This window comes from Anomaloglossus baeobatrachus, chromosome 7 (genome assembly GCF_048569485.1).
Source record: "Anomaloglossus baeobatrachus isolate aAnoBae1 chromosome 7, aAnoBae1.hap1, whole genome shotgun sequence".
NCBI classification, from domain to species: Eukaryota; Metazoa; Chordata; class Amphibia; order Anura; family Aromobatidae; genus Anomaloglossus; species Anomaloglossus baeobatrachus.
In genome coordinates this window covers 154,791,273-154,810,281 of record NC_134359.1, presented here as the reverse complement: position 1 = coordinate 154,810,281, position 19,009 = coordinate 154,791,273, and the positions used below count along the sequence as shown (strand labels likewise).

At 41.0% G+C, this 19,009-nt stretch overlaps 1 protein-coding gene across 1 annotated transcript in view; it reads right to left on the bottom strand.

Annotated features, from left to right (window-relative positions):
• Window positions 1–19,009, bottom strand: part of COL5A2 (collagen type V alpha 2 chain) — a 384,888-nt gene that overhangs the window by 128,238 nt on the left and 237,641 nt on the right. The window contains exons 7-11 of the mRNA XM_075317769.1: window positions 14,490–14,588; window positions 10,625–10,705; window positions 7,195–7,239; window positions 4,365–4,418; window positions 2,617–2,670 (exon numbers count right to left, since the gene is read on the bottom strand). Coding sequence (XP_075173884.1) covers window positions 2,617–2,670; window positions 4,365–4,418; window positions 7,195–7,239; window positions 10,625–10,705; window positions 14,490–14,588 — 333 coding nt within the window. The remainder of the gene's footprint in view (window positions 1–2,616; window positions 2,671–4,364; window positions 4,419–7,194; window positions 7,240–10,624; window positions 10,706–14,489; window positions 14,589–19,009) is intronic.

The window sequence follows — 19,009 nt, the reverse complement described above, 5'->3', positions numbered from 1 at the left end:
ACCCCGACGAGAATTCATTAATGATATCGTAGCGTGTAAAGCCCGCTTAATAGATTATAGCGGTGTGATAGAGTCTCGAAAGACCTCAAGTGTTATTCCTGTCTTGAGACACTGAAAAAGAGTTTGACAGGGTACACTGTGGGTACTTGGAGCAGGTTTTGGACAAATTTGGATTTGTTGGACCATTTAAATGGGCTATTATGTCATTTTATTCACATCCCAACGCGAAGGTGTTGGCATCTGGTTTTATGTCTCGAAGCTTTCCCATTTCTAATGGAACCCATAGGGATGTCCACTATTGTTGATTATTTATGCTCTGGTGGTGGAGCCCCTGGCGGAGTCAATTAGGCCCCATTGTGAGATTTCTGGTATCAATGTTGGGAACGCTAAACATGTTATAGGACTGTATGCCGATGATATCATTATCTCATGTTCAGATTTTGATGTTTCACTGAAGAATGCTATGGCGATTTTAGAAGTATTATATTACGTTTCTTATTATAAACTTAATGCCACTAAATCTTCTTTTTCCTTTTTTTATTCCTCAGTTACATAGGCAGAGACTATCCCAAAGGTTTCCTTTTAGGTGGGAAGACAATGGTTTCCCCTATTTAGGCATATTTCTTATTATTTACTACGAATAGGTTGGTGAAAAAGAACATTTGGGCTTTATATATAAACCGTGAAGTAGATTTGGCTCGGTTTTCCTCCCTTCCTTTGTTATGGTTGGCTACAGTGCAAACTTTTAAAATTATGTGCCTCCCCAAAATTATCTATTGTCTACGTTGTATGCCACTCCTGATCCCCAAATACCTTCTATACAAATGCTGATTCTAAAATTTATCTAGGTGGATAAGAAGCCAAGAGTAGCCTTGACCTTTATATTTTTACCTTTTGATACAGGGGGTTTTGGGGTTCCTAATGTTTCAGCATATCATAAAGCAGATATATGAGAGGCCTCGTGAGTTTTTTGGCAAGGAGACTGTGATCATAGGTGGATTCAAATCGAATCTTTTGTATCTTTGCATTCCACCCCAAACAAATTTTTTGGATCCCTTCTTTTGGAACCAAAGTCTTCTAATCCCTTTTTAGTCAACTTAGCTACTGTTGAGGCCTTTACTCGCCTGTGGTCATGTTGGGGGAACTCAGTTATATCTGGTCTTTTCAAAAAGTTATCGATGAGATCCTTAGACTTATATATTGCTGACTTAAATTTAGCTGGTTGGGAAAGTAAACATAAGGTTGTTATAGCAGATCTTTACTCCAGGAATGCATCAATTCACAAAGTTGTCTAAATCTCTTGACCTTCCTCATCAATCTTTTTATCAATTCCTTCAGATACGCCATCTTCTGATGCACAGTCAGATTTTTTTCTATGGGAAACACAGATCTGTTATTCAATTATTTCGATTCTAAGCCTGCTAAGGTAAAAAGTTTGAAAGATGGCTATTTGCCCTATATGATTAAATGGGAGAGGGAATTTTTCTGCTTCCTCCACCCTACTGGATAGCATAATGCTGCAAAAAGAATCCAAGTCTCTTCGTCCTATTTAGGTCATATGGAACAGGTAAAAAAAAGTATACATGAGACGGTATATGACCCCAGTTAAACTATCTAGGTATGTTCTCAACTATCCTTCTGTGTGTAGAAAAGGTTGTGCCCAAGAGGGCTTTATGAGCCACTTGTGATCATGCCCTAAGGTTGCAGCTTTCTCGCAGGAAGTTTTCAGGCTTATTTCTGAAGTTACGAAGATTAAAATTGCTCTTTCGGCTCCCTTTGTGGTCCTACATATAGGGGTTGGGGAACTCTGGTATTAATACTCACTATATGTATGAAAAGCGTTTAGTGTTAGTGTTTAGCCTCTAACTTAGAGAAACTATTAGACTTAAACAACAATGAGAGCCTTGAGCGACATCTCCCTTTTGCCTTTCCCTTGCTTGTGAATGAGTGAGATAGTCTCTCCTTTCCCCCTTTTTTTTCTTTTTTTTCCTGTGTTTTGTTTCTGTGTTGTTGTAATCTATATAGTGTTGTTTTTTTCCATGCGAGCACATTATTATTGGTGTAATGTACGTATATAAAACCTTGATAAAAATTACTTGAAAAAAAATAAAATTAAAAAATCAAACATCTCTTCTCTGCCTATATTACCAACAAACTGGCTGACAAGTAGCTGGTTAAACAGATAGACAATAATACAATGTTTTACTAGGTAAACTCAAGCTTGAAATTCTTATTTCTTTGTTTATCAATATCTTATTAAGAAAATAGGAATGAATAAGTATTTCTCGATTTTCTATATTTTAAAATAGAAATGAATCAGCATTTATCAATATCCTATATTTTAAAAAAGAAATGAATCAGCATTTATCGATTTCCTATATTTTAAATTCCATGAAAGCCATATAACTTGTACTTATAAAAGTGGTGTCATGTTAAAGATTTACCTTAGATAATAAAGTTGTCTATTGTACTGGTGTGATTATATAAACGCACAATATACTATCTATCCAACCAGACATTGTATAATTTAAGGTTATTCTTTATTTTATTATCTGGGAACCTTAAGATTTAACTACGACATATTGAAATATAGTAACTACTGAGCACTGTACTTACATCTTCTCCTGCCTTTCCTGAAGGTCCTTCAGGGCCTCGTGGACCAACTGGACCCTAATAAAAAGATTTATAAACATTCATGAATATTGCAATTCATAGATCCATAGGTATAATTTACAGTTTTTTATTATAAAATGCACTTTTTTCCCAAAACATTTTAGAGGAAAGTGGGAGGTGCATCTTAGAGTCAGGCTGTGCCTGGCTCAATGTGGGGAGGAGGGGTGGTGGCGGCAGTGGAGCAGTTTCACAGGAGGCGGATCACCACTGCAGGAAGCCGGACATGAGTCAGCTGTTAAAGAAAATTAATATTCACTACTTCCCATGCACACAACCCTGCCCAGCTCTCAGCACAGTAGCCAGTGCCAAGAGATTGGCAGAATTATTGGTGTGGGGAGCAATGAATAATAATTTTCTTTAAAAGCAGACACACTGAGTGCCTCAGCTGCCAGCTTACTTCAGCGACTGTGGCAACCATGTGTGTATGCTATTAAAGAAAATTAATATTCAATGCTGCCCATGCTCATAATCCTGGGCCTGGGGAGCAGTGAATATTCATTTCAGATTAGGAGGCAGCTGACGTCAGTGTGTAACTGAGGGCGTAATGCACTGCCTTGCTTACACACTTAAGTCAGTTGTCAGCATTAAAAGAGGACACTGCATACTGGGGAAATGGAGGGAAGGTGAATAGAGTTGTTTATATTTTTATATGTGCGCATAGCGGGAGGCATATAAAGCAGGATGCGCCCATCATGGGACATATATACCAGAATGGGGAACAAATATATCAGGATTAGGGATATATCTACCAGGATGGACCCAGGATGAGGATCATATATACCAGGATTAGGGACATATATACAAGGGTGGGCCCAGGATACTGATCATATATACCAGGATGGGGGATTTATATAGCAGGATGGGGGAGATATATACCAGCATGTGAGACATATATACCAGGATGGGGGGCATATATACCAGCATGGGGATCATATATATCATGGTGCGGGACTTATATACCTGGAAGGGGCCCAGCATGACAGAACATTTGTACATAATTAGGGGACATTACCCTCATAACAGTTTCAGTAGCAAATCCCCCCATAACAGTGCATCATGACCACATTTTTTGCTTCAAATTTTTTTCCCCTATTTTCCACCTCTAAAACCTAGGTGTGTATTCTGATCCAATGTGTCTTATAGCCTGAAAAATATGGTGTATGTCATATATCTAACCAGTTTTGTTACAAAACAAAATAATGCTGGTTTACATCTCTTTTACTTATTGCTAGTATTCCCTAAAGTGTGTTATCAAGAAAAAGAGAACTGATGGACTACAAAGAGTTTATCCATACCAAGGAAGCACATAGGTCTCTTGTAGATGCAAAAGACTAGGATATTTTTAATGGTAATGGTTTGCAAATTTGCCAATAAATAAACATCTTGTAGATGTACTCTGAGCACTCACCTACTATAACATCTAGAACACGGGTCATCATACTATTGGTACAACCTGTGCAGCTGCACATGGGCCCAAGAGCTAAGGGGGCCACTATCACCTGCAAGGCGGGTGGAATTGTGTATTATGATGAGCTATTGGATTGCAAAGGGCCCATATAGTGTTCTTGCACAGACACCCTCTTTTATTGCTGATCTAGCACTTGACACAGAGATAGACAGCTAATTTTCTCTAGGAAAAAAATGTTTCTGAACAATAACTTCTAAAAAGTAAGTAGACTGTTTGTGCTTACCATAGGGCCTGGTTCACCTGCTTCTCCAGAAGAGCCAGGAGGTCCCATGCCACCCTAACAGGAGATAAAGGAAAGATCATTTCTATGCTGAAATGGACAAATACAATAGCACAGTTTATTGTACTGATCTAAAATATAATAAGCTAGTTAGCATGCAAGATCATAACAGTAAAGGCCGCTTTACACGCTGCGACATCGCTAGCGATGTCGCTAGCGATCGCACCTGCCGCCGTCGTTTGTGCGTCATGGTTAAATCGCTGGCCGTGGCGCACAATATCGCTTGTAAGCGTCATACGTACTTACCTTCCTAGCGACGTCGCTGTGGGCGGCGAACAACCTCTGTTTTAAGGGGGAGGTTCGAGCGGCGTCACAGCGACGTCACTCAGCGGGCCACCAATAGAAGCGGAGGGGCGGAGATCAGCCGGATTTAAGTCACTTCCACCTCGTTGCCGGAGGACGCAGGAACACTGTTGTTCGTCGTTCCCACGGTGTAACACGTGCTGCCTCAGGAATGACGAACAACTTGCGTCCAAAATGAACAACAATATTTGGGAAATTAACTACGTGTCAACAATAAACGATTTGCTGAGTATTTGGGATCGTTAGCGGTCGCTCGTAAGTGTCACACTCAACGACGTCACTAACGAGGCCGGATGTGCGTCACGAATTCCGTGACCCCAGCGATATCTCGTTAGCGATGTCGTTGCGTGTAAAGCGGCCTTAAAAGTTAGCATTGTATATTCGAATTACAATTACAATATTGAATGATATGTGGACTTGCATTGTTCAGTTCCACATGCAGGCAGCAAAGAACAGATACTTTTATAATACAAATGCATTTAGCTATTTGAAACTGATAATTTTATTTGGCTATTGCACAACTTTTAAAACTTCTTTGAAGAGGTTTATCTAAATAGGATGCAGACATATCAGACATGCATTCGTGCTGGTAGATTAAATGTCCAGTTGGGCTCTACATAAAAGGACAATACTACAAATGTCACATCATACGTGGAGGTTTTAGTATGTATACTGAATTACGGCCCAGATACTTAAAGGGATAGTCCAGTCTAAGATTATAAATCTGCAGTCGCTCTGTCCAAACTTATAAATCCCCTCAGTGACGGACAGTTTCTGAGCTGGTAACGGCAGTCGTGTGATCGCAAGTATGCAATATACATACTACAGGCCAGAATCTGACTAGATGGGCACGGCCTTACTCGGACATGGCCAAAAGATGGGGTGCAGCCTCAAGCCATACACTTACACTAAGCAAGGCCATGTTTATCTAGTTAGGTTCTGGCCAGGAGTATGCATATCCCATACTCGTGGTCATGTGTCAACAGCGAATCCTCACAGAGCACAGGGAGTGCACTGGGAGGATCAATAAGTCGCAGTCATTTTTGACCAAATAACCCCGTTAAGGCTTTTTTTCAGGCAACTGTAAAGACATTGATCATCCAAACTGACTGTGTATTAAGTGCATTAAGGCCTGGGACAATATACTGGACCATTAGTAGAAAAGCAACTAAATGTTTCGATTATCGACAGGTACCAGGATACCAGTGAGTATAAGCAACTGAAGATTACCAGTATAGAGGCAGTAACCAGAGACAGAATGTACTACTAAACAACAGAGGTAAAATGCATATGTGACGCCCTGGTGTATCAGGTTGTCACAGGGTATTGTTCAATCTGCCCTTCTGTGTAGCAGACGTTGGTCTGGGCCTGGTAGGAGCTGGAACCTCGGTCGCAGGGGATCGTGACAAGGGGCACGGCATTGTCGTGGAGGACAGCCGGCGGCCTTGTACAATCACCGGGCAGGGGCCAGGGCACGACGGGGTACATGGACCCTAGGGCAGGGAGTAGCTTCAAGCAACCTGATAATTTACCTGACGAGAATGGAGCCTTCAAGATCTGCTCTCCACCCGCTCCAAAATCGGGGTACTAACGCAACGAGAGGGATAGGACTTTCCACAAATACAGTCCAAGAAATCCCAAGCGTGAATCCTGAGAGCAAGCTCCCTCAGTTAGCCATACTGGAGAGTGGGACCCGACTAGTTTCAGGCTACAGGGACCAACCAGAGAAACAAGGTGCCAAGGGAAAGGTCACAGATCAACAGGCAACACCAATGGAAACGGGACCCAGGCGTGCTCCCCCTCAGCGGCAGCAGTGTCCAGAACTTTGGTATACTAGAGTTGTCTGTGTCAGCGTTATTGGACTGACTGAGTACGCAACTGGCCCATACTTCCCCAATGGCATCTCCCTGTCACCATCACCGAGTCCCGGGGTATCCCCCCTACCCATGGAGGGGTTAAACACCTAGCTACCCACTCCATCACCACTGGGTACTACCAGCCACAGTGGTGGTACTGCACCTTACCACGTACCAAGGGTGGCATCACAAACTATTCCATACTATTTCCCCTGTAAATACCCCCCCTTTTATTCGAGTGGCCGTGAGACCCCCGGGTCCAGACGCCCCTCGAGCCACCGCAGATCCGGATCCGAGCAGCCCAGCTGTTGACATGGGGGTGGCACACATACTTTATCACTAATCGTCAGGTACCGGGAATCTGACTGCACCCTTGATAAATATAAAGTGCAATTTACCATCCCATACCTACTTTGCCATAAGCTACATATTTATCCAAATGCTAGGCACTAGAAGTTATTGCTACCGTGAGGCACAAGTTAAATATTTTTGCATATGGCCTTTGTTGGTCTGTGGAAAAATAGCTACAATGAGCATTGCTTTCTGACTTTACAAATACCTGTCTAATATTGATCAACCCCAGAATGCATATTATACCTCAAATGACAACTTACCGGACCTCCTGGTAGACCTTGTGGACCTCTTGGTCCAACTTGTCCCTGTAAAACAATGGGAAAAACACATGTTTAAAAATTGCAATAACTTATGGACGGCAATAAATATTTACGAATTTTTCTGTTTTCATCTATATCATATATCTGTAACATCACTTATTAACAAAATGACTGCAAATAAACAAATATCAGAAAACAGACCAGCAGCTCCCACAAATGTGAACAGGCGCCAACCGAGAAAACAACATAACTACAAAAGCATATCCAGTGGCACTCAATATACCTTATATCTTATATTATTAAGAGCTACTGGATATGCTTTTGCATAATAACAAAGGTGTTCCACCATGAAAACAAATTGGTTTCCATTCAGCAAACCACAGGAATAGAAAACTTGTAGGTGAGCACTAAATACCATCATAAAGTGAAATCTGTAGATTTTACAGGACAGATCTTTGGAATCTGTTGGAGAATATGTAGATACATATGGATATTTATAATCTGTCCTGGAATATACAGATTATAGAGGATAGATCTTTAGAATCTGTACTGGAATATGTAGATTATGCAGGATGGATCTTTAAAATCTGTCCTGGAATATGTAGATTATACAGGATAGATCTTTAGAATCTGTCCTGGAATACGTAGTTTATACAGAATGAATCTTTAGAATAAGTCTTGGAATATGTAAATTATACAGAATGGATCTTTAGAATCTGTACTGGAATATGTAAATTATACAGGATGGATCTTTAGAATCTGTCCTGGAATACCTAGATTATACAGGATAGATCTTTAGAATCTGTCCTGGAATATGTAGATTATACAGGATGAATCTTTAGAATCTGTCCTGGAATATGTAGATTATACAGGATAGATCTTTAGAATCTGTCCTGGAATATGTAGATTATACAGGATGGATCTTTAGAATCTGTCCTGGAATATGTAGATTATACAGGATGAATCTTTAGAATCTATCCTGGAATATGTAGATTATACAGGATGGATCTTTAGAATCTTGTCTAGAATATGTAGATTATGCAGGATGGATATTTAGAATCTGTCCTGGAATATGTAGATTACACCGGATGAATCTTTAGAATCTGTCCTGAAATATGTAGAGTATACAGGATAGATCTTTAGCGTAAATTCACACAGTGCGTTTTTTGCGGCGTTTTTGCGCGTTTTCCGGGTGCGTTTTTGCTCAGAAAACTGCATGACTTTGCTTCCCCAGCAAAGTCTATGAGTTTTCATTTTTGCTGTCTGCACACAGTGGTTTTTTTTTGCTGCGTTTTTGTGGTGCCCACAAAAATGCAGCATGTCAATTATTTTTGCGTTTTTCACTGCGTTTTCCACCCATTGAGTTCAATGAGCTGTTCAAAAACACAATGAAAACCGCAAGTTGCAAATATAGCTGCGTTTTAGTGCATTTCTATGACTAAAAACGCAGTTATAAACGCAAGGAGTGGGTAGTAAAGTGACATATACAGGAAGAGGAGTCCTTCTGTCAGTAAACATAGAAGCATGAATCCTCCCGGTACCGTCACCGCTGCCTCCACCTCCCGTCCAGTGCCATGTCTGATCCCGTGCGGCGCCATGGCTGGGTGGGAGGTGGAAGCAGCTGCGAAAAACAAACGTGAACAGTAGAAAAAATAAAATGTCATACTCACCTGTCTGCAGACTCCCGGTGCCATGTCCGCTCCCAGCTCCTCTCCCGGTACCGCCGCTCCGGCTGTGTGCTGGCTCCCAGGCATGTCCGATAGCTGCAGGACCTGGTGGTGGATCACCTGATGGGGGTCACCTGATGCGGCACCTGACGCATCAGCTGATAGTAAGTCTCGCGGTGACGCCAGCTTTTTACCGCCCGCCCGGCTTAAACTATCAGCTGATGCCGTCAGGAGACTTCATCAGCTGATTACCGGAAGCTCCTGCTGCGATCAGATGGGAGTCAGCACAGACGTGTGTATTTTTTTTTTGCATCGATGCATCAGCTGATTGTATAAACGTGATGTGATTCACGTCCTTGAACCTGACACATCATCTGATCGCTTTGCTTTCCAGCAAACCGATCAGATGATATTGGATCTGGATTGGACGGCGCGGGACCCTTGACCCAGGATTACTGCGGAGGGGGGTCCTTTATTTCAATAAAGATGGAGTTACTAATTGTGTTGTGTTTCATTTGTAATAAAAATATTTTTCTATGTGTTGTGTTTTTTTTTAACTTTACTAGAAATTCATGGTGGCCATGTCTAATATTGGCATGACGCCATGAATTTCGGGCTTAGGGCCAGCTGATAATATACAGATAGCCCTAACCCCATTATTACCCAGCGAGCCACCTGGCATCAGGGCAGCTGATGAGTTGGATACAGCGCCAGAAGATGGCGCTTCTATGAAAGCGCCATTTTCTGGGGTGGCTGTGGACTGTAATTCACAGCGGGGGTGCCCAGAAAGCTTGAGCACCCTGCACTGCGGATTCCAATCCCCAGCTGCCTAGTTGTACCTGGCTGGACGCAAAAATTGGGCGAAGCCCACGTCATTTTTTTTTTCATTATTTCATGAAATTCATGAAATAATTAAAAAAAAAAAGGGCTTCCCTATATTTTTGGTTCACAGCCGGGTACAAATAGGCAGCTGGGGGTTGGGGGCAGCCCATACCTGCCTGCTGTACCTAGCTAGCATACAAAAATATGGCGAAGCCCACGTCATTTTTTTGGAGGGCAAAAAATTTCTGTATACAGTCCTGGATGGCGGATGCTGAGCCTTGTAGTTCTGCAGCTGCTGTCTGCTCTCCTGCATACACTATTGGATGGAGTATGCTGAACCTTGTAGTTCTGCTCCCACTGCCTCTCCCTCCAGCATACAGTCCTGGATAGAGCATGCTGAGCCTAGTAGTTCTGCAGCTGTCTGCTCTCCTGCATACACTAGTGGAGAATGAAGAACATATTGAAGAAGGAAATATCAGACCTTTTTTCTTTTTTTTTTTTCCAACAATCTTTAATGGCATTGTTCACTGATAAAAAACGCATAACAACGCAGTGAGCAAAAACACAGCAAAACGCAGCAAAAAATGCACCAAAACGCGGTAAAAACGCATGCATTTTTGCCACGTTTTTTTGCCGCCGGTGCGTTTTTGTGTGTTTTTTGCCGTAAAAAACGCACAAAAACACAGCATCAAAAAAACGCAGTGTGTGAACTTAGCCTTAGAATTTGTCCTGGAATATGTAGATTACACCGGAAGAATCTTTAGAATCTGCCCTGTGTTTTACCTGAGATATTATGCCCCTTACTGAGGTATGCTGGAGAAGATGACAAACAGTGCTAGGCCTCAGGATGATTCACAAAATGGGCTTACAAAAATAACACATATTCCTTTTATATTATTCTTGAGAACTGAAGAAAAACAAGCTAGAAAATTATATCTTACCACTGAACCAGGCATTAATCCAACTTGAGACCCAAGTCCAGATTTCTCATCAAAGCCACCTTGCATTTGAGAAGAAAATGGCTATGAAAGGAAAACAAAACTAAATGTTTCAGTAATTCAATATCGAGAAGAAATAGTCCTGCATTTATGACTGAAATGGGCACCTACGTGGGAATTATCTTATCTAGTTAAAGGGGCTGTCCAATCACAGCATATTGATTACCAATCCATAGCAGAAATCATCAATATGAAACTGGTGGGGGTCCGACCACCAACATCCTTATGAATCAGCTGTTATAGCAGTAGATGGATGAAAACTCATTCAACCGGGTTGCAGAGCTCAACTCCATTGAATGGGCAGTGGCTGCTGCTGAATACTGCAGAAAAGCTCCTGTTCTGTGGAATAACAGTGGTTCTGCAGTACATGACAACTGCCGCTACCCATTGAATGGATCTGTGCTCTGGAGCTCCCTTTCCATGTGCTTACATCAATCTCCTGTCAGTGCTAGTTTCAGCTGATCACTATCGGATCCTCCCATTTTATTGTTGATATATCCCATTAATAGGTCTTAATATGGTGTGACTGGACAACCCCTTTAAAGTGGCCACAGAGGACTTTCTTTTTTATTTGTTTCGTTATTTAAGGGAATTTGTCACCAGAATATCACATCCCAAACTATGTATACAGTATGTACATGTAACATCTGTATATGGCCTGTCTGTTCTTCAATTATTAAGAAATCAGCATTTGAATTGATATGAAAATGAGGATGAAGGTCTATTGTAGAGCTTCTTTGTCCAACGTCACACAGCAAAGAAGCTGACAATCAAGTAGGAGTCAATGGCCCTGAGAGATGAATAGAGCTGGAGTGACAGAGGCTTCAGATCTACTAATAACTTTTCAGCCTCATTGGAATATCATACTTTGATGTCAGAGGAATGGGCAGGTCATATAAATGTATTGTTGGACTTGTATTTTAATGTGGTACAAGTGCATATAGTTTGGGTGAAGAAATCCTGCTTACAGATTCCCTTTACAACAATACTGCATAACTACTTTACAAATACCTACATTTGACTAATGTGTAAAAATTAATAAAAAAATGTAAAAAATTGTATACAACATTATTTGTTTAGGGATGATGATATGGACATTCACTATGTAAAGCAGTTCCAGTGATTCCTGTGATACACTGATATTGTTTCTACTACACCAGAAAGGCCTATATAATGCTATTGTCCTGCTCCTTAGTATGTCCTCTGTAGTATTTCTTTGACCATATATTTTCTAGTTTTAGGTCACTGTTTCTATCTCCCCACATGGAAACTGGAAGAAAACAGCGCAATAGGGTCTTATCCAAGTAGGTCACCTGGCCAATTTGTGTAAAAAACACAATGCAAAATTGGTAGGATAGAAAATCAAATGCTGCAGATACACATGTTCCAGCAACCGAAGCAATACGAAGGAGGAACAGATATGTGGCTCCTCTCTGCTTCCCAAAGATTGACAGAAAAGATATGAAAATTATATAGAAGAATTGAGTTTTATTGTCTACATGTTTCAGAGTCGTCCGATAACTTCCTCAGGGCATAAACACAAACTTAGCGATTATGCCCTTGGAAGAAATCGGACAACTATGAAACATGTAGACAATAAAACTGCAATTTATCTACGTCATCTTTGTATCTTGTCTGTCAATCCATAGGCAGTGCGGATCTATTCCTTCTTCGTATCTGCACACATGGCACATGTACAATACATAATGTTTCTGGGTCCATTGGTAATACATGGACTAATCTTTTTATCAAATGAACAACGTCCATTTTCTATTTTGGTAATAAGCGCTATTTTTCTGTACAAACTGATATTAAAGGGAATGTGTCAGCAGGTTTTTGCTACCTCAATGTAGGCAAGAGATTCTGAATCTAACGATGTATCACTTAGATTAGTGACTGCAGCCGTTTTGACAATTAAAGAATTTATTTTTTATATGTAGAGGGGCTCGCTGAGCTGCCACCGCCTACACCAGGCTTTCAGTGTACATTTCCATAGACAGAAGCTGCTAATCCCAGAGGGGGCGGAGTGGTACTTCAGCTCAGACATAGTAATGATAAAGCTAAGAGACTTAGGCGGGCTTTGCACGTTGCGACATCGCAAGCCGATGCTGCGATGTCGCACGCGATAGTCCCCGCCCCTGTCGCAGGTACGATATCTTGTGATAGCTGGCGTAGCGATAATTATCGCTATGCCAGCTTCACATGCACTTACCTGCCCTGCGACGGTCGCTCTGGCCGGCGACCCGCCTCCTTCCTAAGGGGGCGGGTCGTGGGCGTCACAGCGACGTCACACGGCAGGCGGCCAATGGCGGCGGAGGGGCGGAGATGAGCAGGATGTAAACATCCCGCCCACCTCCTTCCTTCCGTATAGCCGCTAGCGGCAGGTAAGGAGATGTTCCTCGTTCCTGCGGCTTCATAAACAGCGATGTGCGCTGCCGCAGGAACGAGGAACAACATTGTTCCTGTTGCGGCACCGGCATTATGGAAACGTCGGAGCCTGCACCGATGATACGATAACGACGCTTTTGCGCTCGTTCATCGTATCATCTAGGATTTACACACTACGACATCGCAAGTGACGCCGGATGTGCGTCGTAGTGTGCAAAGCCGCCCTTAAACTAACATTGGAGGTAAACAAATACACACTTTGAGATTAGAGACACATGGCAGCAAACTGCATGTTAAGTCTTACAGCATGCTGTCTTCACATCACATAGCAAAAATGTCCTGACAGAGTCCCTTTAACTGAATCATCATCTTGTCATACAATATTCATGTTCCATTGCACTTTCAGCCATAAACCTTGTCATAAAGTAGTACTAAGGAGATTTAACGATTTAAAGTTGTAATCCCATCTCCAAGTTCCTATCCTAATATATAGGAGGTGTAGTAATAATAAAAGTATTAGCAAATACCTACAAGTAGAAATGTGGTATAGTTCTTTTGTTTACTATGTTGCTAACCTCATGAGCAGGGCATTTCAGGTCTTTAGGTATCCATGGTTATGACCACTAGCAGCTAACTGTCACTATATGCGTAGTCGTAACCATGGATACCTAAGGTCCTGCAATGCCCTGCACATGAGATAGGAGACATAGTGAACCAGAAGTTTACTACATTTCTAAATGGAGGTATTTGCTAATATTATTATTATTATTATTATTATTATCATCATCATCACTAAACCTATTACATATTAGGATAGGATCTTGGAGATGGAAATAATAAGGGAATCTATCAGCTCTTTTTTGCTACTTCAACTGAGAGCAGCATGATGTATTCAAACAGCCCATGACTCCAATGATGTATCACTTCATTTACTTTGTACAGCAGTTCTGGCACAATCAGAGTTTTTAGATTTAGCAATGCAGCAGTGTTGAGAAAGCTGTTCTGGTCCATACCAGGCTCTCTTTATACAAAGTCTATAGCCAGTGAGCTGCTAATCACATCGAGGGGCTTGCCGGACTAGCTAATCTGTAGCTGAGCAGTGATATTCTCCTGAAGTCAAAACAAAAATAGCAGGTAAACAACTGCATATAATGTGATAAGAGACGTGTCGCTGAATTCTGTGTGTTAATCTCTTCAGGAAGCTGTTTTCAGATTAAATAGCAAAAACCTGCAGACAGATTCCCTTTAATCTCAAATTTACCAATGTTCCCAAATTGTAATTAAATGTACTTATTATGAGACATTATGTGTTAAATACTGACATGAATGACATTGGTATGTTATGTATTTATTTATGTTGAGGGAAATGCCCTACGTGTCTAGTCACATTTAATATAAAAAATCATCTGTCTTTACTTACATGACTTCCAGGCATAGAAGGATGCCCAGGAGGACCTGGGTCACCAGGCTGTCCAGGAATACCGGGTTCTCCATCAATTCCAGCAGGACCCCGCGCACCCTTGAGAAAAATGTTTAAAGATATTTTTTGTCATCTACAGTTATTAAAACAAATTAAGTTTAGGAGCCATAGTTATCATTCTGATCCTGCAAAATTGTAAGTTTCATTATCAGTAATGCATATCTAATGGAGACTTAGAAACATACCATGTTACATGCATGCAAACGTTTTCTTAATGCTCTTATTGAAGTTTTTTTTTTTTTTGCGACCAATGACGTCCCACGTGTGCTTGATATTAGACAAGTCCGGAGATGCTACAAGCCACGATATCACATTTAGGCCAAGCAGCCTGATCACAGAGGCATGAGCAACATGCAGCCTGAGTTTGCCATGATGAAAAACAGTTCCTGGGACTTTTTGGAAGAAAAGCCGTACCATTTCTCTAAACAAGCTATTATGACCTGTAGCATCTCTGCACCAGTCTACAATCAAGCCCATGTGCGACAATATTGGTCAGCAATTGTAAAGAGCACTGCCAACAGTGGATCTTGATGATTTGTGAGGCCAAGTGTATTTAGCCTGGCAGAACATTCCTCACACAACTATTAATGAGCTCACTGATTGCAGGGAAGGTTTGTAAGTGTGTGTATTTCTGCATGAATTTTATACTCAATACTGAGTAAATTGAGATGTTTTGAAAATTTTGCTTCTATTTCCTCATCTTTTGTTGAGCACTAACATGTCTATTGATCCTGTAATTTATATAATTCCCCAACCTTTCCTTCTCGGTGTTTCAATTTCCAAGGTGAAGAGTGTAGTATTACTATGACTGCTGCAGTACTTCAAATCTCACTTTTTTCTTATTAGATAAATAGATACAGTATATCAAAAAATACTTTTTATTTTTTGCTTTTTTAGTCCTTTCATGTTTCACTAAAGGGTGTTTTAAGCCTGGTTTAACCTAATAAATAAATAATTGAAAAAAATTGATGTGGATGTCCCTCCTGTTTTTGATAACCAGCAGAGTTAAAGCAGACAGCTGCTCACTGATATTATCAGGCTGGGAAGGTCCATGGTTATAGGCCCCTTTCCAGCCCAAAAATATCAGTCTGTAGCCACCCCAGAATTGGTGCATCCATTATATGTGCCAATCCTTGCGCTTTGCCCGGCTTTTCCAGATTACCCTGGTGTTGTGGCAGTCTAGGTAATAGGTTAATGGGGTTGATTTCAGCTGTATAATGTTAGCTGGCATCAAGCACAGGGGTTAGAAATGGAGAGGCTTTTATCAGACACCCCCATTACTTACCCAGTAAGTGAAAAGAAAAAACGACTAAGGAAAAAATAGTTTATTTAAATAAATACATATCCCTCGTTCACCAATTTATTTTTCAAAAATATTCCCATGAAGTTAATAATATATTATAATATTTATTCACTTATATAGTGCTATTGATTCCACAGCGCTTTACATACATTGGCAACCCCGTCACCATTAGGGCTCACAATCTAAATTCCCTAGTTGTATGTCTTTGGAGTGTGGGAGGAAACCAGAGGAAACCCACACAAACATGGGGAGAACATACACACTTCTTGCAGATGTTGTCCTTGGTGGGATTAAAACTCAGAACCCCAGTACTGCAAAGACTGCAATGCTAACCACTGAGCCACTGTGCCATCATGCTGTTCCTTAGTAGTTTTTGATCCAAGAATTCAGCTCTGATGACTGTGAGTAGCAGTAAAGTACAGCTATACACAGGCGCCGGGTCGTGACAACTCTCATCAGAGCCGCCGACTCAATGCTGTACTCAACGCTGTTGAGAGTTGTGTCACTGCCTGGCACCTGTGAACAGCTGTACTTTACTGCTATTCACAGTCGCCAAAACTGCATTTGAGGATCGTGAACTACGACAGAATGTTGTGCAAACATTTTTTATAATAAATTGGTGAACAAGGCATAGTGTGAGGGAGAATTTATTCAAATAACTAGTTTTTCCTTTGTTTTAGTTTTTTTTATTACTGGCTTAGTAATGAGGGTGAATGATAGAACACTCTCTATTATCAACCCCTCGACTTGATGCCAGCTGGCATTACACAGCTGACAACAACCCCAAAAATATTACCAGGATTGTTACCGCACCAGGGCAATCAGAAAAAGGTGGGCAAAGCGCCAGAATTGGCGCATATAATGCGATGTGCCATTTCTGGGGCAGCTGCACGTTGGTATTTTTAGACTGGGAAGGGCTAAATAACCACCAGCCCCGAGCTGTGTGCTTTACCTTGGCTGGTTATCAAAACTATGGGGGATCCCACTGCATTTTTTTAATTAATTATTTTTTTATTTGATTCCTAGCAGTGAACTGGGAGTCCAGGCATCTGTCCCATGCTGTATTCATCCATTTAAGTGATTTTCCTGGCCCCTTCAGCCCTCCTGTTAGGGTCATTTGGAAAAATGCTCTACACTGTGTGCAGAATTATTAGGCAAGTTGTATTTTAGAGGATTTTTTTTAATATTGATCAACAACTATGTTCTCAATCAACCCAAAAGACTCATAAATATCAAAGCTTAATATTTTTGGAAGTTGGAGTGGTTTTTTTTTTAGATTTGGCTATCTTATGAGGATGTCTGTTTGTGCAGGTAACTATTACTGTGCAGAATTATTAGCCAACTTAATAAAAACCAAATATATTCCCATCTCACTTGGTTATTTTTTAACCAGGTAAACCAATATAACTGCACAAAATTTAGAAATAAACATTTCTGACATGCAAAAGCAAAACTTGAAAAAATTAGTGACCAATATTGCCACCTTTCTTTATGATGACACGCAACAGCCTTCCATCCATAGATAATGTCAGTTGCTTGATCTGTTTACGATCAATATTGCGTGTAGCAGCCACCACAGTCTCCCAGACACTGTTCCGAGAGGTGTACTGTTTTCCCTCCCTGTAGATATCACATTTTATGAGGGACCACAGGTTCTCTATGGGGTTCACATCAGGTGAACAAGGGGGCCATGTCATTATTTTTTCATATTTTAGACCTTTACTGGCTAGCCACGCTGTGGAGTAGTTGGATGCATGTGATGGAGCATTGTGCTGCATGAAAATCATGTTTTTCTTGAACGATACCGACTTCTTCTTGTACCACTGCTTGAAGAAGCTGTCTTCCAGAAACTGGCAGTAGGTTTGGGAGTTGAGCTTCACTCCATCCTCAACCCAAAAAGGTCCCACAAGTTCATCTTTGATGATACCAGCCCATACCAGTACCCCACCTCCACCTTGCTGGCGTCTGAGTCGGAGTGGAGCTCTCTGCCCTTTACTGATCCAGCCTCTGGCCCATCCATCTGGCCCATCAAGAGTCACCCTCATTTCATCAGTCCATAAAACCTTTGAAAAATCAGTCTTAAGATATTTCTTGGCCCAGTCTTGATGTTTTATCTTATGTTTCTTGTTCAAAGGTGGTCGCTTTTCAGACTTCCTTACCTTGGCCATGTCTCTGAGTATGGCACATCTTGTGCTTTTTGATACTCCAGTAACGTTGCAGCTCTTAAATATGGCCAAACTGGTGGCAAATGGCATCTTGGCAGCTTCACGCTTGATTTTTCTCAATTCATGGGCAGTTATTTGCCCAACATGCTTCTTTTGACCCTTTTGGCTATTTGCCATGAAATGCTTGATTGTTCGGTTATCCCGCTTCAAAAGTTTGGCAATTTCAAGACTGCTGCATCCCTCTGCAAGACATCTCACAATTTTGGACTTTTTAGAGCCCATCAAATCTCTCTTCTCACCCATTTTGCCAAAGGAAAGGAAGTTGTCTAATAATTAAGCACACCTTATATAGGGTGTTGATGTCATTACACCGCACCCCTCCTCATTACAGAGATGCACATCACCTGATTTACTTCAATGGTAGTTGGCTCTCAAGCCTATACAGCTTGGAGTAGGACAACATGTATAAAAAATATCATATGATCAAAATACTCATTTGCCTAATAATTCTGCACACAGTGTAGTTGCCCACTGACTTCCATTATACTCATTACTCAAATCGAGCCCTTCTGAGCATCCGCCCTGCTCGATTTGAGTAAGGAGCACTCGAGGATTTTAGTGTTTTCTCTTCACTCATAATCAATAAGATGTCATAGCTGCAGGGCATTATGGTGAAACCCATGCAACCACCCAAAATGATGCTTGCCTATTGTCTGATGCTTCAGTATGGTGGGAAATGTTTTTTTATTTTTTTTGAGAACCGCAAATCTAATCTTAAAATGCTTGAATTGGTGTGAGACCGCAAATTTCAGGAAATTCTAATCAATCCACTAATATCTAGTTATCATTCTAGTTAAAGCACATAAAAAACTAGAACAGTAAAAGAACAATCTTTCTAATCAAGTCAGTTTTCAATGTAGATTTGACATAATTCCTAGAAATAGTTTGAAATATTTGCTGCTGACTTTTTTTTTCTTTTCTTTTTTTTTTTA